This window comes from Amborella trichopoda, chromosome 4 (genome assembly GCF_054954075.1).
Source record: "Amborella trichopoda isolate Santa Cruz 75 chromosome 4, AtrichopodaSantaCruz75HAP2 v2.0, whole genome shotgun sequence".
Taxonomy (NCBI): domain Eukaryota; kingdom Viridiplantae; phylum Streptophyta; class Magnoliopsida; order Amborellales; family Amborellaceae; genus Amborella; species Amborella trichopoda.
Genome location: NC_142339.1, coordinates 25,614,980 through 25,635,852, shown reverse-complemented (window position 1 = coordinate 25,635,852; position 20,873 = coordinate 25,614,980). Strand labels below are relative to the sequence as shown.

Here is a 20,873-nt window from a genome sequence, read left to right as displayed (position 1 = left end):
TTAAACTATTATAGGTTATTGTTGAATGGGCGGGTTTTGTACATGGGTATATATGGATGCATGAATTGTGAATGTTACTTGACATGCATCACAAATGTCTTAACAAACATACAAATGTGGTGTGCCATTATAATCTTAGAGAGAGAGAGAGAGAGAGAGAGAGAGAGAGAGAGAGAGAGAGAGAGAGAGAGAGAGAGAGAGAGAGCACATAAATGTTGTGTGCATGACTTGTGAATGACGTATATTTTTGAATTGTGAATGACGTATATCTTTTAGGTTGGGATATGGATGTATCAGTGGTGAATGTAAGTAGTGCTTAAGTTATTACATGTTATTGTTGAATGAGCTGATTTCTTACTGCTTGCATTGTGCATGTGTGTTTGAATGGGCTGATTTCTTACTGCTTGCATTTTCAATTATGTATGTTTAAACTATTACAGGTTATTGTTGAATGGGCTGGTTTTGTACATGGTTATATATGGTTGCATGAATTGTGAATGTTGATTGACACTCATCACAAATACCTTAAATATGTGCCTGGGTACAAGCTACTATGCAGCATCGATCTTTCATCACACATGAAAATTGGCAAGATTTACATGGCATTACCCTCAGCCTTACAAATTCTACAGAAAATGGAGACATTAAGTGTCAATGTTACAACGGCCTCTACATAATGCATATATTTTCTTTTTAATATTAAGACAGCAATAGAGTCATTTAAAAATATAGAAGCAACCTGGTATATTCCATGAAACCACCTAATATTGAAGAGGACCCCATCAATGCAATTTGGGAGCTCAAAATGATCTCATTCCATGGAATTTACATGCTTTTCTTTTCTGATATTTGCAGTTTTTATTAAAGTTGATACAATGCTCGAACATGAGTACCTCACAGAGCTGCATCCATGCTAGAATGCTTGCAAAACGTCCAAGGAGAAAACGACTCATGGAAACACCTATCGATTACATTTTGGAAATCATTTTCTATCAAAAGCAATCAGGAGACGTACATGAGTTCCAATTCTTGCAAGAAGAAGAGCATGCTCTCCACCTCCAAGGCATAACGTTTATCTAAAAGTCCAAGAGGGTCTAGAAGACAACTCACTCCCAATTAATGAATAGCCCCCAACACCTTCCAGGCCCAAATTTCCTTTGAAGTCGAATTTGAATTCGTATGTGGAAGTTGTGGTCCAGAGAAAATGGGGTCTATGTTGCAATGAGCTATGGAGCTCCAAACCATCAAGGAGGCTAGGAATTTGGAACATAGTTACACGAATCTTTCTGTTGAGGTCGCGATTCCAAATTGGAATCGCAATTCGGTGATTCCGACAAGGAATCTTCACATAAAACATTTCTAGAAACGTAGGAATCTCGATTCCGTAAGTTAGGAATCTCGTTTCATATCTTTTTAAGAATCTCGATCCCATTATTTGTGGAATCTTGGTCTCAAATTTTTTGAATCTCGATTCCAACATTTATTGAATCTTGATTCCATGTCTATTTATCACTGATTCCACGTGATGAATCTAGAATTTACAATGTAAAATTCCTCGGTGCGTAGGAGCAAGGAACTACTATTCAATCAACATGGAATTTTGCTTCAACTCCATAAGATACTTGTTTGATTTCAAAATCTCTCTTTACCCATGTGTTACTTTTTAATTCATGCAATAATATTGTGATTGATGTTTAGACTGCATTTCTCCCCTGCTACAATGGCATAATGGGAATGCAAGCAAAGAATATAATAAAATAAAATAAATAAACTAATAAAAAACAATTTGATGTACATAACATCCAATTTCCTGAAGGGTTACCAACATTTAAAGGTAATTGGAGTAGAAATCTTCATTTGAATCGAATGCTTCTAATAGTGCTAGGAGTAGCTCAAATCACATTTCTAATAGTGCTAGGATGTATTGCTTTTTCTTTAAACAATAATTGGACAAGATTCTCTAAATATTATTTTTTCTTGATTTGGATTTGGATCTGGACCAGCCATGTCTTTCATGTGTCTTTCCATTTCTCTCAACAGATCTCCCTTTAGCCATTAAACCATTTGCACGTGGCTGAGCATTGTCCTGTCTCTTCCTCAAATCATTAGAGAGAAGAGTCAAAATCACATCCTCCATCTCTATGGTATCTTTTCCATAGAGCAATGTTGTGACTAGATTCTCATACGAATGAGGGAGTGAGGATGGATATTTGTACCTTCATTCATCCGTAAGGTGTACAATTTTTGCTTAAAAAACAATCGATTTGTGAGGGGCTTCGTCATATACAAACTCTCAAGCTTCGACAAAAAACTTGATGCTGAATCCTCATTGACGATATTAAATAGCTCTTCATTCGATAAGCACATTCGAATAGTGCTCATAGCCCTCAGATGTAATTCTTCCCAATCCTCATTAGAGATGGATTCTGGTTTCTTCGACTTTCCTTTCAGAGCTTTATGTAAATCTTGTTGCACTAGCAAATCTCGAACATTGATTTGCCAAATTCCAAAATTATTTTTGCCATCAAATTTCTCCACCTCGAATTTTTCATTCGAGACTTTTACCGTCATACCAACAACCCTGAACCGGGCTTTGATACCACTTGTGCGCGGAAGCGCTCTCAACCTATTGGGTTTAGAGCGCTTCTGCGCACAACATGAATACCCTTTTCAGGATCTTGATAAGTTGTGATTTGTATAAGGATAAGGCCCTAAACAATCAAAATAAGGTGCACCATCAAATAGTGTCAAACGATGTCATTTCATTACCAAAAATCTTTATGCTCACCTGAAAATTTATCTTTATTTGTGATTATAAAATTTAAAGCTTAATCAAGCAGATCTGTAAACATTTGAAAATTTTAATAATTGACTGCTTAGATAATGCATTACAAGAAGCAATATTTCTAATATTTAAGGTCCAACTTTTTTACGTCTATGAATCTCAAGATTGAGATTATCAGATTTGAGAATTTTTCGACATCAAATCAACTTCTTCTAGTCAATTTTTTAGATGCTTGTTAGTTTGATTGTTGAGGACCTCAACCTTATATAAATGTTTTTCAAAAAAAATCCCGAGGGATTAAATGTACAAATGCTCCCGTCGGAGCGCTTGGAGTAGGGGTTTCCCACGACCTCATCCCTCTCAAAACCCCCGCCCCCTTTCTCTCTCTCTCTAACCCTGCTCCCTCTCTCTCCTCCCCCCGCCCCCATTGGTGAGGTGCATGTCTTTTTCATTACAATCAGGCATCCCAACTCTCTCTCTCCCTCTCTCTCTCTCTCTCTCTCTCTCTCTCTCTCTTTTGCTTCATACTCTTTCGTATCTATTATGCAGGTCTTGTTACCTTTTCTAGTTAGGTATTGAAGTTATTTGTTTTTGCTTCGCTAAATTAGTTTGTTCTTCCGATTGATAGGAAATATATTTTTTTGTATAATTTTGTTGTTAATGGTGAGTTACTAGGAGCTTTGATTGATCGTTTTTCCAATAAAAAATGAGCATTAAAATTTATTTAGATTGGAAGCCTCAAGTTTCTGTGTCTTTTGGATTCCCAATCTGGTTTTTAATGGTAATAAGACTGTTGTTTTTGTAAGTTACTGAAAGTTTTTGGTTTTCTGATATTTTTGAGAGATTTTGCTTTAGTGCCTCTTTTGTTAACTCTTAGTATAAAATTCAAAAAATTAATTCCGATTATTCATGAATTTTCTGGTTATATTTTTGTAACCCTAGCTTTTGAACCACTTTATTTGTATTTTATAATACATGGCTGATTTATTGATAATTACCGAACTTCTCAAGTTATCCATTTCTTTTGTTTTTCAACCTTAAAATTGAAATATTTTCCAATTTCTTCATGAATTTTCTTGTTTAGATTGATAAACAGCACCTCTTGATCTATGAAGACCTCATTTTTAAGGCTCAAGGGTTCCCAACAATTCAGGCTTCGCCTTCTTTTATCCACGGTCTCTGTGACTCCAATTGTAATCGAAGAGATTCGAGTTGATGATTCATCGCCAGGACTCAAGCCACATGAGGTTTCCTTCCTCCGATTGATCGAAGAGATCTCTGATGACTGCTCCGTTGAAATCAATGAAACTGGTAATTCAATTCATGACATTTCTAATATTTTAAATTTAAGTTTATATTTTTTCATGTATTCTTAAATTTACTTAAATGACGGAAAATTGTGTGATAAGAGAGTATACCATCCACCAGTATGGTATACAGTGCACAATAGGGAAATCTACTGTCCATTATTGATGATGGACAGTGATGATCAACTGCCATCCTTGGGAACTTTCCTTAATTTTCTCCATCCATTGTTGGAATGGATGGTGGATAGCCAAAGGATGTCATGTTGTACTTTCCTTGTCTAAATGTCTCCATTTCAATTCTAATTAGCAGGGTTGGGGTTAGGGGTCGTTGTTGCATTTAGGGGGTTGGGGTTAGAGGTCGTTGTTGCATTTAGGGCTATGTTGGGGTGAGTTTATTTTATTTTTTATTTTTTTGAAAATTTCTACTCTTAATTTGGAGTTCATTTCTTTTGTCTTTCTTACTGATTTCAAACTTAGATGAATATTTTGAGCATCACAATTATCATCTGCAATAATTGTTGCTGCAAAATTTAGTATCCAAGAAATGGAGCTATGATTATGTTTTTTATTTTTTGTTGTTTGTTAGTTTACTTTTTTATCCATGGAATGTTATTACTGAAAGGACTTTCGAATTCTGTGAACTGGTCAATCTATTGTGGTACATCTATTACCTTTGTTAGTTCATTTCAAACTTTTTGGCTTAAAATTTGGGCTTTTGCTTGGTTTTTCTATCTTAGTTATCTTAATAACAGGGATAAATGCAACTGATAAATGGTAAAATCAGTAATACTTTTTCAGAAATTAGGAACAGGTGTTTTGTTTCTTTTTTATTTCATAATTCTGGGAAGATGTACTTAGGATGTTAGGCTCTAACTAAGTTATGGGGTTGAGAGTAATGTTGATAAGTATGATAACTTTCTGTTACTGGGGATTTCTGGTTTTTTGGAGGTTTTAATGTTTGTTTGTTGACTACAGGGACAAAACTGAGATATAAGCCAGGGATTTTGGTTGGCGGGAGGAACTTGGTGCATGAATGTGGGCTCAGCCGTTCAATTGGGTACTTCTTGGAGCCACTGATTGTCTTGGGGCTGTTTGGAAAAAAGGCTCTTTCAATTACTCTTAAAGGTATGTAAGTTTTCATGACCAATTAATGATGCCTATTTTAATGTATTTCAAGGTTTAAAACCTCACATTGAGGCCCAAATTATCAATTACGAGCTATGGGCAATATACTGGTACGGGGCCTTTGGGTGAATCATGCTTGTTACATCTGGTATAATGATCACTAGCATACTAGAGATCCTGATAAATAGGATGTTGTAATTCCTTGGTCGATATATGAGATTTCTTGAAGAATTTCGAATAATGAATCACAACTTAAACTAATAAGGAAAAAAACAAAAAAGTCCTGGTGGTCGTCTTGTCTTTGATGGTTTTGGGGGCTTCACTTCTTTGACTTTTCTCTCTTCTTTATGAATTTTGTGATTTTGTCCTTCTTGGGTTTTGATGGTAATGTTGGAATATCTACATAGAGCCGAATAATTAGTATGATCTATAGCCATAGCCTTTGGAATGCTAACAAGTTTCATTGAGGACCTATTTGCTGCTTCATCTGTTAGAAAACAATAGATACATCATTTAGAGGTTTTAGGAATTATGTTACAGTGGTGTGACAGTCAAGTAGGCACCATGAAGTTGTTTTGCCAAATACATGCTTTCTATTAAATATAGAATAAACTAAGTTATAGTGGGAGTTCACTTATTAAAATATATAAATTTACATTGGTGACATCTGTGGCACCATTTTCCAAATTGTACTTGTTGGAAATGCCTGGTAATCTGAATCACTTTAGGAATCAAAATTGTGGTCGGCTACAAGATTCCTATTTTCGGAATCGATGTTCGTGCAATGGGCATCGCTGGAAGCTAGATTCCTATTTTTTAGGAATCGAGAATTGACCAAAATAGAGTCGAGATTCCACCACATATGGAATCAAGATTTTGACCTCCTTGGAATTGAGATTCCTACCTCCTTGGAATCGACACACAAGGAATTCAGATTATGAAATCTTAGGAATCGAGTTTCCAACATATGTGGAACAAATATTTGCACCAGTTTGGAATTGAGATTCCGACATATTTGGAATCCAGTGTTTTGACGTATGTGGAACTGATGCCAGTTTGACATACGGAATCATATTAGTTTAGATTTGAGTTTGAACCCAACTGGCAATTGTGATTTGTAACTCTATGGAGTTAAGCATGAAGCCATAAGAAACACGTTTCCTATATCAACGACATTTCGAGTTTTATCAACTTAGAAGCTATTTAAGCAATTGAATTCAAATGTCTCTTATTAGACTTGTAGAAGGGTTCCTCAGATTTAAAGTCAATGTATTGATCATTGAACTTAGGGTCAAGCAGTTCACTAGGGAAATTATCTACAAAAAATACAAATGTTATCCCATGGATTTCTAAATTGTGATTCTAACTTCATTAGAATATAGACAAAATAGGATTTTCTTTGTGCCATGGCATTTATCATCTGTGTTGTAGTTACCAATTATTGTTTAAAGAAAAGGCAATCCATCCTAGCACTATTGGAAATGTGATTTGAGCTACTCCTAGCACTATTAGAAGCATTCGATTCAAATGAAGATTTCTTCTCCAATTACCTTTAAATGTTGGTAATCCTTCAGGAAATTGGATGCTATGTACTTCAAATTGTTTTTTGTTATTTTATTTATTTTATTTTATTATATTTTTTGCTTGCATTCACATTATGCTATTGTGGTACGGGAGAATGCAGTTTAAATATCAAACACACGCATGGATATATTATTGCATGAATTAAAAAGCAACACATGGGTAAAGAGAAATTTTGAAATCAAACAAGTATCTAATGGAGTTGAAGCAAAATTCCATGTTGATTGAATAGTAGTTCCTTGCTCCTACGCACCGAGGCATTTTAAGTTGTAAATTCTAGATTCAAAATCAAGATTCATCACGTGTAATCAGGGATAAATAGACATGGAATCAAGATTCAATAAATGTTGGAATCGAGATTCAAAAAATTTGAGACCAAGATTCCACAAATAATGGGATCGAGATTCTTAAAAAGGTATGAAATGAGATTCCTAACTTACGGAATCGAGATTCCTTAGTTCCAAGAAATGTTTTATGTGAAAATTCCTTGTCGGAATCACCGAATTACCATTCCAATCCGGAATCGCGACCTCAACAGAGACATTCGTGTAACTATGTTCCAAATTCCTAGCCTCCTTGATGGTTTGGAACTCCATAGCTCATTGCAACCTAGACCCCATTTTCTCTGGACCACAACTTCCACATACAAATTCGAATTTGACTTCAAAGGAAATTTGGGCATGGAAGGTGTTGGGGGCTATTCCTTAATTGGGAGTGAGCTGTCTTCTAGACCTTCTTAGACTTTTGGATAACTGCTATGCCTTGGAGGTGGAGAGCATGCTCTTCTTCTTGCAAGGATTGGATCTATGTGTCTCCTGATAGCTTTTGATAGAAAATGATTTCCAAAATGTAATCGATAGGTGTTTCCATGAGTCGTTTTCTCCTTGGAGGTTTTGCAGGCATTCTAGCATGGATGTTTGAGCTCTGTGAGGTACTCATGTTCGAGAGTATTCTCATGTTCATATTGAGACCAATGGATCAGCCAATTTGGGTTGGCATCCCGCTTGAACCTCAAGTGACTGTACTATCTTAATTTGGGTTTTGTATGTTGATCATGTGATTATGTTAATGCACTAATAGCGTCATGAATGAAGTGTCTTTAAAACTGAATGGTTAGCCTAACTTCCCGCCCTACCCCATGAACATGTGCGGGCATTGTATCAACTTTAATAAATGCTGCAAATATCAGAAACGAAAAGCATGTAAATTCTATGGAACGAGATCATTTTGAGCTCCCAAATTGCATTGATGGGTCCTCATCAATATTAGGTGGTTTCATGGAATATACCAGGTTGCTTCTATATTTTTAAATGACTCTATTGCTGTCTTAATATTAAAAAGAAAATATATGCATTATGTAGGGGCCGTTGTAACATTGACACTTAATGGCTTCATTTTATATTGAATTTGTAAGGGTGAGGGGTTAATGCCATGTAAATCTTGCCAATTTTCATGTGTGATGAAAGATCGATGCTGCATTGTCGCTTGTACCCAGGCACATATAGTTAAATGTGTAATACATTTATCCAAAGTGTTAGACTTGGAGATCAAAATCAAGACACATAGGCCAAAACGTCCATACAATTTTTTTTTTGAGGATGTTCACTATTACGTCTGTACAATTTATAAAAGAAAATAATAAATAATTATAAAGACTAAAAAGTGTAAGAATTTTAAAGCTATATAAATTTATTAAATATAACATATTTAAAGCTCTTTATTGAAGTTCCATCCCTTTGGGTCGTCGATGCTTCTAAAGGACAAAAAGGGGATTTGGAACTTGTTTGTATAGAATGATTGAATTTGACGTAGAAGTGGGTCCTTAGCATTGGTGGTTAGGGTGACGGGGTCACAACGTGATGTCAAGGGTTTTGTTCCCACCATCGATAACCTCTCAAATAAGAGAAAAAGAAAAAGAGTTTCTCATTGTGCATTTTGGCCAAAGTATTAGATCATATGAGAGACTAATTGAGAGCGCTTTTTTTTTTTTCTAATGAAATTGGAGACATGCACTTCGTATAGTTTCATTTAAATTAGAAAGAAAGTAATTAAAGGCTCTGAATGTAATTGGAGCCTCTCTTAGCTTTCTGTTCTTGAGCTAGAGAGAGAGGGGGGTCCTTAAATGAAACTTTGTTTATTTGTTTGTGATTGCTGTGAATGCATGGAAAACTTTGGATATCTAGGAAGGGAGGGAGGGTGGTGATGCCAAAAAAAAAAAAAGATAATTCAAAATTTTAATGGTATGGTTATTTTTTTCTTAGGAATTAGGAGGTGGTGCATGAGGATAAGTTAGGTGGGAGGAGATTGTGCGTGAGGATAAGGAGGTGGTGCATGAGGATAAGTTAGGTGGGGGGAGATTGTGCGTGAGGATAAGGAGGGAGCCTTGTTGGATGTTTCCTAAATCAAAGGAAATATTATTTGAGAGAGATTTTAGGTATATTTACTTGAGAAGGAATGAGGGATAGAGATAGGGAAAACGTGGGATTGAGGAGATAAAAAAAAGGAAGATAGATAGAGAGGCGTGGGACAAAGAAATAAGAGAGAGAGAGAGAGAGAGAGAGAGAGAGAGAGAGAGAGAGAGAGAGAGAGTCCTTGGTCGTTTTTTTATTATATATTTTTAGCTTATTTTTATTAAATTATAAACGCAATGGAATTACAACGGTAGAAGGAACCATTGACATAAATGAGGGCGGAGGTCATAGATACATTCGTAAGATTAAGATATCGAATTTGAAAGAAGGTTTGAAGAGGATGAAAATAGGAAATGGTTTAAGACAATATGGTATTTCAATAGAGGTTTGGCAGTGCATGGGGGAGATCGGTATTAATTGGTTGACCAAGCTAACCAACAAGGTGTTGAGAACAAAGAAAATGCTAGATGAATTGGAGGAAAAGTACTATAATACCTATTTATAAGAACAAAGGAGACATGCAGAATTGTACGAACTATTGAAGGATCAAACTTATGAGCCACATTATGAAGTTGTGGGAGAGAGTGATTGAGCAACGACTAAGGCATGAAATTAGTGTATCAGAAAATCAATTCGGTTTTATGCCAGGGAGGTCAACAATTGAGGCTATTTTCCTACTTAGGCAATTGATCGAGAAGTTTAAGATGAAGGGAAAAGACCTTGACATGGTCTTTATTGATTTGGAGAAAGCTTATGATAGAGTACCTCGAGATCCCTCTACACAAGGCTATTTTTCTCTAAATCCCTCTCCCGCCTTTACCAGTCTGGTCTCCTCTCAGGCTTCTTTACCACTCCACAGGGCCCCATGGTATCACACCTGCAATACGCATATGATACCCTTGTCTTCCTCGATGCCTCCCAAGAAGAATTCGACACACGCAAACTCTTCTTCCTGTGCTTTCAGAAAGCTACAGGGTTCAAGGTTAACATGCTGAAATCTAAAATGATGGGAGTAGCCATGCCAAAGGCAGAAGTTGCTACGCTCATCTCCGACTAGGAATGTTCAGTGGAAGACCTTCCTTCCACTTTACCTTGGCCTCCCTTTGGGATTGGGGAAACCCAAGAAGAGAATCTGGTCTCAAGTCTTAGATAAGGTAGAGAGATGCCTGGCAACTTGGAACGGTCGATACCTCTCTCCTGCAGGAAGAGTTACACTCATCAAAGCGACTATGGCAAACATCCTAGTCTACTTCATGTCCCCGTTTCAGATGCCTGTACACGTGTCTAACTTCATAGAACTACTTATGCGTAATTTTCTCTGGTCGGGACAGGTAGAGAAGATCAAGTTTCACCTAGTTGCCTGGGACATTGTTTGCCTCCTAGAAAGAAAGGGAGCCTTGGCATTCGGACCCTCAGAAATCAAAACATTGCCCTCTTAGGCAAATGGTGGTGGCGGCTAGCCACTCAACCAGATTCCCTTTGGGCCCAGGTGCTACGCAGCAAATACCGAATTCAACATGGTACGTGGGTGCCAGATAGAATACAGAGACACAGGGCTTCAGGGGTGTGGCTGGTCTTTAGCCTCTTCTCTGCCTCAGTTCAGAAGGCACCTTAGATTGCATGCTCGAGAAGGCCGCAGGGTCAAGTTTTGGACTGATCTCTGACTTGGTAGCTCCCCTCTGTGCAAGGCCTTCCCCACCCTTTTCTCTCTCTTCCATAACTAACTCTTCAGGCACTGACGAATTGCCTCTCTCAGGGGAACGGAGAACCTGGACTCCTTCCTTCTGTAGAAACCTCTCGGAAGAAGAAAGCTCACAGTTTCAACAACTTCTGGGTGTCCTTTCTTCCCACTTCCTCCTGCTTTCTGGGAGTGATAGTCTTGTCTGGTGCCTTTCCCCCTCTTGTCTTTTTACCGTCACCTCATTCTATAAGAATCTTACCCAATCCCCAACTTTTACCCTTAACCCCACTTCTACCTTGTCAAGAGTATGGTCCACCATTGCTCCACCTAAAATTCAGTTTTTCAACTGGATCGCATGCTCTCAGAGAGCCCTCCCAATCGTCTAACTACAAAAACGTGGTCTCTCTACACCCAATAGATGCGTCCTTTGTCTTTGTGAGGAGGAATCCAACCCTCACATTTTCATTCAATGTGATTTCTCCCATAATCTCTGGTCACTCTTGCTTCTATTATTTGGTATCCAATGGGTCTCGCCACCCACGGTCCGAGCCTTAATCTCCTTTAACTTCGAAGCTCAGTGGCCTCTGGCTGGAAAACCCTCTGGAAGGCCGTGGTGGCCACTACCATTTGGACCTTATGGCTTGAAAGGAACAACCGTATTTTCAACGGTGCCCACCTTACTGTACAAGCTCTATTCCACAAGGTGGTCTTGCTGACGACCTTTTCGGCTTCCAATCACAAGACCTTCTCTGGCTTTTCTAGGAACACCCTTCTTTGCCACCGGAAAAATGCCCTCATCCACAAGCCCCCAAAACCCTCAAGAGCAAGCAACTGGAAGACTCCACCTGAAGGCAGCATCAAGTTAAACTTTGATGGCTGCTCTTTAGGTAACCCAGGCGCTTCAGGCGTTGGGGGGGCATTCAGAGACTGCCAGCGAAATGTCCTCCTCACCTTCTCTCTGCACCTTGAGACCTTTGACTCCCAATATGCTGAAGCTTTGGCCCTTCTTCTGGGGTTGAGATTTGTGACCCGTCCTGGGGCAATCGTCTGATTGTGGAAGGAGACTCGCTGAACACCATCTCTTGGGCCAGCGGTTTATCCCCCCCACCTTGGTATTTGTCTTCCATTTTTGATGAAATTACCCACCTTTGTAGGGATACGAGCGTCTCATGGCAGCATATTTGGAGGACTTTCGGATCTTTTGGCGAAGGAGGGAGCTAGCCTACACACGGACATCCAGGCCACGTCCGACTCCTTTTTGTTATGGACCACAGCCTCTCAAGATAACCCACCTTCTATTGCGCCAACCACTGTTTTGGCCTCTCTTTCTTTTTTTCTCTTAATTTGTTTCTTTCTTCTCTTTGTAAATCTTGACTGTAGGGCGAATCTTATAAGCCCATGTGCATATAATTGATTGATGTATTTTTTGCCTTTGAGGGTGCTTTCAGTCCTACACTTTTTGTAATCTCGGACTCTCTTTAGTAATACAATGTTAACATTTATCAAAAAAAAAAGAGATAAGAGTACCTCGAGATTTAATTTGGCAGGTGTTGGAAAAAAAAGGAGTTCCCATATACTACATTGACTTGGTGAGAGATATGTACGAGGAAGTGCTAACTAGTGTGCGATAACTAGTGGAGAGACGATTGAGTTTCCAGTGACAATAGGTCTACATCAAGGGTCAGCAATAAACTTATACCTTTGTCTCAGTTATGAACAATTTAACTAGGTACCAATAAGATGGGGTACCGTGGTGTATGTTGTTTGCAGATGACATAGTTTTGATCAATGTGACCTGAAGCAACGTCAACATAAAGTTAGAACTTTGGAGGGATGCTTTAGAATTTAAAGGTTTTAAAATTAGCCAGACTAAGATATAGTATATGGAATGCAAATTTAGTAATAATAAGAGTAGAAACAAGGAAGTAGTTAAGATTGATGGCCAAGAAATTCCAAAAAGAGCGCACTTTTGGTATCTTTGGTCGATAATCCATGAAAGTGGATAGATTGAGAAAGATGTCGTACATAGAATTAGCGCTGGGTGGGTGAAGTGGAGATGTGCAACGAGAGTTTTATGTGATCATTGTAAACCAATGAAGTTGAAGAGCAAGTCCTATACAATAGCTGTGAGACCAGCTTTGCTTTGTGGGGCGGAATGTTGGGCGGAATGTTGGGCGGTCAAAAAACAACATACCCATGGGATGAGTGTAGCTAAGATGAGGATGTTGAGATCGATCAGTGGCAAGACAAGAAAGGATAAATAGAATTCAAAATGGATACGTTCAAGAGAACTTAGGTGTAGCTCCAGTAGGCAATAAGATGAGAGAAAATAGATTTAGGTAGATAGGCCATATGCAGTGCAGACCCAGTATAGCACCTATTGAGATGTGTGAGTTAGTTCAAGTTGAGGGCCCGAAAAGGGCTAGGAGTAGCCTCAAAAGGGCATAGTTGGAAGTAGTGAGAAAAGATATGGGGACTTTTGGACTTCACTAAGGGTATGACCCTTGATAGAGCAGAGTGGCAGACCAGGATTCGTATAGCTGATCCCATATAGTTGGTAAAAGGCTCTTATGATGATGAGGATTTAAAGGGAAGGGGTCTCTTTTGAACAAGGGGTTATTAGAGAATAAAGAAAGAGTTTGATCTTGTGAAAAGATATCGAGGTGGACTCGAGGGTATAATCTTTCAAGCCTCTTATTTTATTTTTTTTAATTTTATTTTTTCCCCCTGGCATCAGGCTATTTTGATTTTAAATGTCCATGTTCATGTTGGTCATGTCCGACACATTTTGCCATGTAGGAACATGTCGGCACTTGAAACGGCTGGTGGAAGAGGCATGTCTAGGTAATATAGTTGATAATGGTCTTCGCATTGCCTTTTTTTGTTAGTTTTACTCACATATATGGCTGACATCTCAATGTTACCTTCACCAATGGCATACATCTCACACAGAGGAGCTGGCATTCATACAAACAAGGCATGAAACCCTTTTTTGGACTGATTTAGTACTTGCGTGCTTCTCATTGCTTGTGTTCCATTTCACACGCTTATTCTAAGATGCTTCTTGTAAGTTTTTTTTGCTTAAAATCTAAAATTTTCATTTTGTGTTTTTGTAGGAATTACCAATGGTCACAAAGATCCTTGTATTGATACTTTCCAAACTACTACGTTTCATATTCTGAAGCATTTTGGAGTTCCTGCAGGACTGGAACTTAAAATCATAAGCCGTGGATCTCCTCCTGAGGGTGGTGGTGAAGTGTGCTTAAAGGTTCCAATAATCCAAAACAGTTTATCTGTAAGTCCGGCCCTTTTTTTGTTTTTGGGATAAGTCCTGCCTTTTTGCTATTATCAAGCAAGAACTGAGATGATGCTTTTGGATTTTCTTTTTCGGTTTTTCCTTAGAGTAGATTTGTTGCCTTTTTATTCTTGCATCCTGTCCATTGAAAAGATTTGTGCTTCCAGGCAGTTAACTTGGTTGATGAAGGAATGGTCAAACGCATTAGAGGAATAGCCTACACAACAAGGGTATCTCCTGAGATGGTGCACCGCATGCGATATGCAGCTCGTGGAATTTTAAATCGGCTATTGCCTGATGTCAATATTCGTGATGGTCATCTTTCAGCTCCACTTTCAGGAAGGTGTGTTGTTTTTTTCATCTTTCATAGTTAATTGTCAGTCTTATTTTACTTGTCAAAAAAGGTGTAATCGCTATTCTTAAGTGCAAGTGCATGGGGAATGATCAACATCAATTTGCTAAAAGTCATCCTGCCTGTAACTGCATAAAGGTGTAGTATGCTCGAGGTGAATTTTTCACTGTGGTTAAATAGTAATTGGTATTTGGTTATCTTAGTTGTTGATGCCTATTGTTGTGTTATCAGATTTATTACCGCTTAATCATGATTGAGGGAAACTGGAAAATTGTTGCTCATGATAATAGTTAAAGGCAATGTTACCAAGATCAGACTAGCTGCCGAACTGTTGAGCGGCTTGGTCTAACTAAAGGGCGGTCGAACCGGTTAGACCAGATTTTTATAAAATAAAGAACAACTAAGAATAATAGTTTAAAAACATACAAATATATTACAATTTTGTTTAACCAATCTGACTGGTCAAAATTGGCCGGTCTGATTTGTCAAAACCTGTTAAAACATTGATTTTATTGGTTACCGCAATCCTAGCTTTTGCTTTAGACCGGACTAGCCAAAGCACTGGTTGGCAATCCAACTTGTTGGATTGCGTGGTCTAATTCGGCCTTGATAACTATGGATAAAGGTGTACCACGCTCGTAGTGAATGTTCCAATTTGGGTCAAACGTAGTAAGGGGTATTTTGTCTTGTAAATGTTTGTTGCTAATTGTTCTCCACATCAAATGAATTTCTACTTGATTTAGATTTGGGGAGACCAGGAAATTTCTTTTGTGGCGATAGGGCCAAGCATGAATTATTAAAAAAGTAATATAGCTAAGGGTATGGTTTTCATTGAATAACAACAATAAAAATTTCACCCGCATGGGGGCCTAGGCAGCCCGCTTAGGTAGGTGATGGCACTAGTTACAGCCAAAACCAAGTAAACTTATCTTGGTTTCTCAATTTGCAGATAAAGTTACAATTTTTCAATGTTAAAACAAATTTCTGTGCCAAAAGCAGGACTCAAACTTGAAATGAAATGTACTTCCTTTTTTTGGTTGGGATAAAGAGGAAAACACATACTGTGACAAAACTGAGGTCAAAATGCTTCCCCTACATTTAATTTATAAGAAAGTCAGCGAACCCCATCTTTTGATAATAAAACTTGGAGGCCTTGAGAGTTGAGTTGACTCAGTCGAGTTGGAAACAATGGAAGCAAGTTTTTGAACAATGCATGTGGTTTTCACTTTAGGACAATTTTTCAAGTTGAACATCTCTGGAGGTAAATGATGTTACTCCTATGGTGTGTTATTTCTCCATGTGTGTCTTGTGCATTGTAAATATAATAAATACTCTAGTTTTTCTTATAATTGCAGAACATTTTATCAAATGTGTTTTTCCATTTTTTTTGACAAGGTTACAAAGGAATGGAAGTTGATTTTTTTTTTTTTTGTGGGGTCCGTGCGAACGCGTACCTTTTTGGTATTTTGGTATCTCTCTTTTACCATCTTTTCTCTTGTAAAGTATTAGAAGTCTTTTCTCTACATGCCGCTTCCTTTTTACAATATCTTCACAGAGAATCTGCATGAAAGATTCCTCGGTCTCCTTCATCATGAATCCTTTCTTTCCTCTTTGGAAACAGTAAGAAAATACCAGAACTCACAAACTTGCACTTCTGGCAACCTAGGGATTATATGGAGGGAAAGAACAATCAATGGGGTTATAAAGGTTTTTCCAATGGAGAGGGTTTTCCTGCCTACTCCGAGTTGGGGTGTCAACCTCGTTATTCACTCTTCTCTACACATGGAAATATAGAAGAAAATTATCCATCTTTGTTTATGAACTACCACTAATTCTGGATGGGTTGCAATATAACTTGTTAAATTCTTTTCGAATGTTTGGCTAAAATTTGTCAAATATTTGTTTGGTTTTTTAAGAGAGATTTTTTGGTTGCAGATCCCCTGGTTATGGTATCTCATTAGTTGCAGAGACCACATCTGGTTGTTTTATTTTTGCAGAAGCCTCAGCATGTTTCTCTAGAGATGGAGATGCTGAGGACATGGAAACATCTGATGAGAAACTTGCTCCAATGCTTCCTGAGGATATTGGCATCCAAGCCGCTTCTTTGCTTCTTGAAGAAATAAAGCAGGGTGGGGTTGTGGACTCCACACACCAGGTGAGCTTAGATTGTGCATTGAATTCTCTCTCTCAGAGACATACATGTACGCGAGATCGCACACACGCATGCACTGCTGTTTGAAGAAAGCTACAGAGGTGGGGAAGGGTTGGCGACTCAACTCACCATTGACTCTTGATTGAGCCCTCCCTTCCTCCCTCTCTCCCTCTCTCCCTCTCTCTCTCTCTCTATATATATATATATATATATATATATATATATATATATATATATATATATATATATATATATATGCACCTTTTTTTTAATTTTATTGAGCATGTAAATTGTTTAAGTTTGCTTATGGGCATGGATTTTCAGGCTTTGCTATTCCTTCTATGTGCTTTATGCCCACAAGATATTTCAAAGGTTCGGGTGGGGAAGCTTTCGCCTTATGCTATACAGATGTTGAGGCACATTAGGGATTTCCTTGGAGTGAAGTTCAACATTAAGCCTGACCCATTTACAAACAGTGTGGTTCTCACTTGTTTGGGATGTGGGTTGAAGAATCTGTCTAGGAGGATGTCTTGAGACACTAATGAGGCATTTTGGGGTTCTATTTAGGTTTAGAGGATGACTGTGGGATGTTACACCCTACACTGGTTGATCCTAAGGTTGGTCCTGCATGCGTGCTCTGAGAGAGAGAGAGAGAGAGAGAGAGAGAGAGGGGGGGGAGAGAGAGTCATGGCTGTTTTTTTTGTGTGCGTGTGTGTGTGAGAGAGAGAGAGAGAGAGAGAGAGAGAGAGAGAGAGAGTCATGACTGTTTTTTGAGAGAGATGTTCGTGACGTTTTCTTGAGACGGTGGTTTACGGGAGGCATGAAGAGCATGCTTCATGGAAATTTGATCTGTATCATTTAGAAATGTTTTCTAAATTCAGTTACAATTCAGGTAATTCTTATGATGAATTTCATAAAGTATTTTTCTAAACTAGTTTTGTATTCGTGCTCCATCCTATGATTGGGAAAAGAGATTTGGGGGAAGTGTGGTGCTTTGGTGAATCTTATCTTCAACACATTTTCCCACTACTTTCAAGGTATTTATCACACCCTCGACTTAGTTACTAAGCATCAATCACTCTGAACTTTGTATATCTGAGATGTAGTCTTGTCGAGACGAGTGCAAGTCAAAGATACAACTGAGCCAAGTGATGATCTTATTGACGTTTTCTGTAGAGTTGCCTTCTTGTAGAAACTTCTAGTTGCTACAATAGTTAAATTTGTTTCCCTTATGTTAGAAATTTGGGTTAGGGCTCAATTTCAAACCTTGCCAAACAAGTTTTGGGTTATAATAATAAAGGATCTAGATTATCTGGGGGAGCGAGCACGTCATACTTTTGCTTTTGCCATGGATACCACCCTCTTTACCAGATAGTCGGTAACCATATTGGCTTCCCTGAATATATGAAGAACCCACCACTGGTGATTTTCTTCATTAGTTTGGAGGTGTGCCAGCTTTACCTCCAAGCATCAACTGTGATTTAAATTATTATTATTTTTTTTTTCTTTTTGATGAAATGTTAATTGATCTGACATGGAAGAGCTTATTGTTTCTTTAATTTTGTTTTCTGCAGCAAGGCCATTTCTCTTATGTGGGTGTGTTTTACTTTGTATTGTTGGTAACATGGTTTGTGACACAAGGACTTCTCAAAGGTCACATATGCACATATAATTTCGGGCTCTAATGAGATCTAATGCAATACTGCTGGTTTAGTTTGGATCTTTGGCCCTGGTTTTCCAAGCATCAGCTGTGGATTGATTTTTTTGTTTTTGGATGAAATGCAATTTGATCTGACATTGGAAAAAAATCTCTGTAATTTTCAAAGAAAAAAAAAGGGTCCATTTCATCTGTGTGACTGTTAAACTTTATATTGCAGGTAAAATGGGTTATGACACACGGACTTCTGAATGGTCACATTCTATTAGGGCACTGATAATTTTCGGGCCCTAATGAGATCTAATGCACCAGCACATCTGGGATGTGTTTATGAGCATAGAAATTTTTATGTGTATACGTAGCTGATGCTGCTTATGGTTCTCTTTTTAAGTTTAATGGTTATACCAAAATCAATGGTTAATAGAAGTCCATATGTCCTATGTGCTACCTATTATATATTCATGGGAGCACACATGTATGATTCATGTTGTGAAGAGCACTTATCTTGGATCTTATCCGAAGTTACATGTTAAGTTTGTAGGCTTCTGCAAAGTTCTGCATAACCTTTTGTTGACCAACTTGAGGGGATGCAAAAGTGCAGTTGCAACCAGTTACCAGTATGCAATTTTACTCACACTTTCCTTTTTGGTTCCTAAATTTTTAGAATATATCCTTTATAGTGATAGTTTTTCTTATATGACATTTGAACATATTTGTTACTCTTATTTTGAGTTTTCCCCTATTGGTGATTCATTTTGCTTGGATTTAGTGTATGTGGCAATAAATCTCTGTATGGGATGCAGACATTGTTGCAAATCTTTAGATTTTGTATTCCTGTACAAATGGCATCTATATTTTGTAGCAGTCCTCATGGGCACATAGGCATGATGAAAAATCTCTGAAAGTGGACAATTTCCCCAAAATGACGCTTTCTCAAAGCTTGCAAACTCTATATTTTAACCCCCTGCTTTTCAAATGCCAGCAGCCTACCGGTTCGGAATTAGATGTTCCATTAGAATTATCCCAATGGCCCAAATGTCTGATTTTTGTGTCGGCCTAAGGGTTGTGATCCTAGTCTCGGGCCAAGTAATAAAAGCTCAAAGGTGGTGGATTTGGATGTGTAGATTGTGAAGATCGATGAGGTGGCAGAGGCCAAAATCGGATATTCGAGATAGGAAGTGTTCATCGGGGAGATTTTTCGGAGTCTTTATATGGTACGGATGACTTTGCGCATGTGGAGGTAGGCCAGACCTGTTGCTGTTCCTTTGGCTATGTGTGGCCTTGTCTGCATGGAAGAGGTGTCAGGAAAAGTGTGATTCTGGTGGCACCGGTGGTGCAAACATTTCCCAGAAAAGTGAAATTTGTGCAAATTCTACCATGGTGGTGCAAGAAGTGGCTGGAAAAGTGAATTTCAAGCTTTTTTTGGGGGAAAAATGAGTTCCAATGAATTTTTGCTGAATTGTAGTGGAATAGGGTTGGCTTATGAGAGGCGAAATTCAACAATAGTTGGTTTGTCATCGGTTCTTGCTATTAAATCTGTTTTGTGTGGTCAAAAGTAGCTGGAAATTTGAGTTTTCTGGTGGATTTTCAGGCTCGTGGTGGAAATAGTGGCTAGAGTTGCAGATTTTGTGTGTAATTTTCCGGCATGGGTGTCTTTTGGGGGGATTTTCTCTATTTAATTTATTAGAATCTTTTTGAGAAAATTTAATAAAAAATGGTTCGCCTAATAAAATTACTGATGGCCATTTGATAATTGTAAGTCGTGGTAAAAAAGTTGAGCTGGCCTGGCAAGTTTTTCAATCCAATTATAATTGAAGAAATGATTTAGATGGAGAAAACCAATTTTTTAAGAGGGTGTCACTTTCATGATTTTAGTCCGAACTTTTAAAGGGTGTCATATCTAGTATGAGGGTCTGATATGAAAGTTACTATCAATAGACTTGTCACTGTTCGTTTTTAAATGGTCAAATGTGGCTTACGATTTCCAGAAAGAATCGTATAGAACCTGTCCCCTTCATTCTCTAATAAAGAGAGAGCAGTGAATTCTAAAATAGCAGTCTTTTCGAAGGCTGTCTTTTCCCTTTTGTGAGCAGCGGGCCGAGGAACTCAACTCCATTGCTCAGTCCCTAGGAATGACCAAGAGTTTCCGACTCTGTTAGCGAAGAAAGAAGCCTATTTGAAGAAGGTTAGCAAGCCTATATGGAGCAAGTTGACTCATTTTATGTTATGTCAAGTATTTGCCATATTGCAGCTTAGTTCTTCCCCGATCGCCAATCGATGACTCGTCAAACGGATGGCCGAAAAGACACTTGAGAACTAATAAAGTAGCAGTAACCTCCAAATGAGGACTGATCTTTCAGTTTCCTCTGAGTCAAAGAGATTGAGAGTTGATACAAAGAGATAAAGTAGCAAGGCCACTTAAACCAATTTGAGGTAACATTCCCAATTTGAACGAGAAGGGAACATGTATACACTAAGAACGTTTACTTTTGAAATAAGGAAATCATAAATATTATTGACGGTAGGA

General features: G+C 38.1%; 2 protein-coding genes across 15 annotated transcripts in view; one reads left to right on the top strand and one right to left on the bottom strand.

Annotated features, from left to right (window-relative positions):
- Positions 1–2,571, bottom strand: part of LOC105421860 (putative RNA 3'-terminal phosphate cyclase-like protein) — a 16,654-nt gene extending 14,083 nt beyond the window's left edge. The window contains exon 1 of the mRNA XM_011630850.3: positions 2,292–2,571. Within this exon, the coding sequence (XP_011629152.1) occupies positions 2,292–2,571 (280 nt within the window). The remainder of the gene's footprint in view (positions 1–2,291) is intronic.
- The window catches only part of LOC18424788 (RNA cyclase family protein), a 24,196-nt gene extending 3,323 nt beyond the window's left edge, over positions 1–20,873 (top strand). The window contains exons 2-8 of one of the 14 annotated variants that reach the window (XR_016054264.1): positions 3,870–4,096; positions 5,068–5,217; positions 14,007–14,185; positions 14,353–14,528; positions 16,473–16,692; positions 17,014–17,306; positions 18,567–19,003. Coding sequence is in view for 9 of the 14 variants with exons in the window: in XM_088865023.1 (XP_088721149.1) it covers positions 3,895–4,096; positions 5,068–5,217; positions 14,007–14,185; positions 14,353–14,528; positions 16,473–16,692; positions 17,014–17,223 (1,137 nt within the window). In the remaining 5 variants the exon portion in view is untranslated. Of the gene's footprint in view, positions 1–3,869; positions 4,097–5,067; positions 5,218–14,006; positions 14,186–14,352; positions 14,529–16,472; positions 16,693–17,013; positions 17,621–18,263; positions 19,004–19,470 lie in introns of those variants that run through there. The other 13 variants (XR_016054263.1, XR_016054266.1, XR_016054265.1 and 10 more) reach the window with 13 other exon arrangements.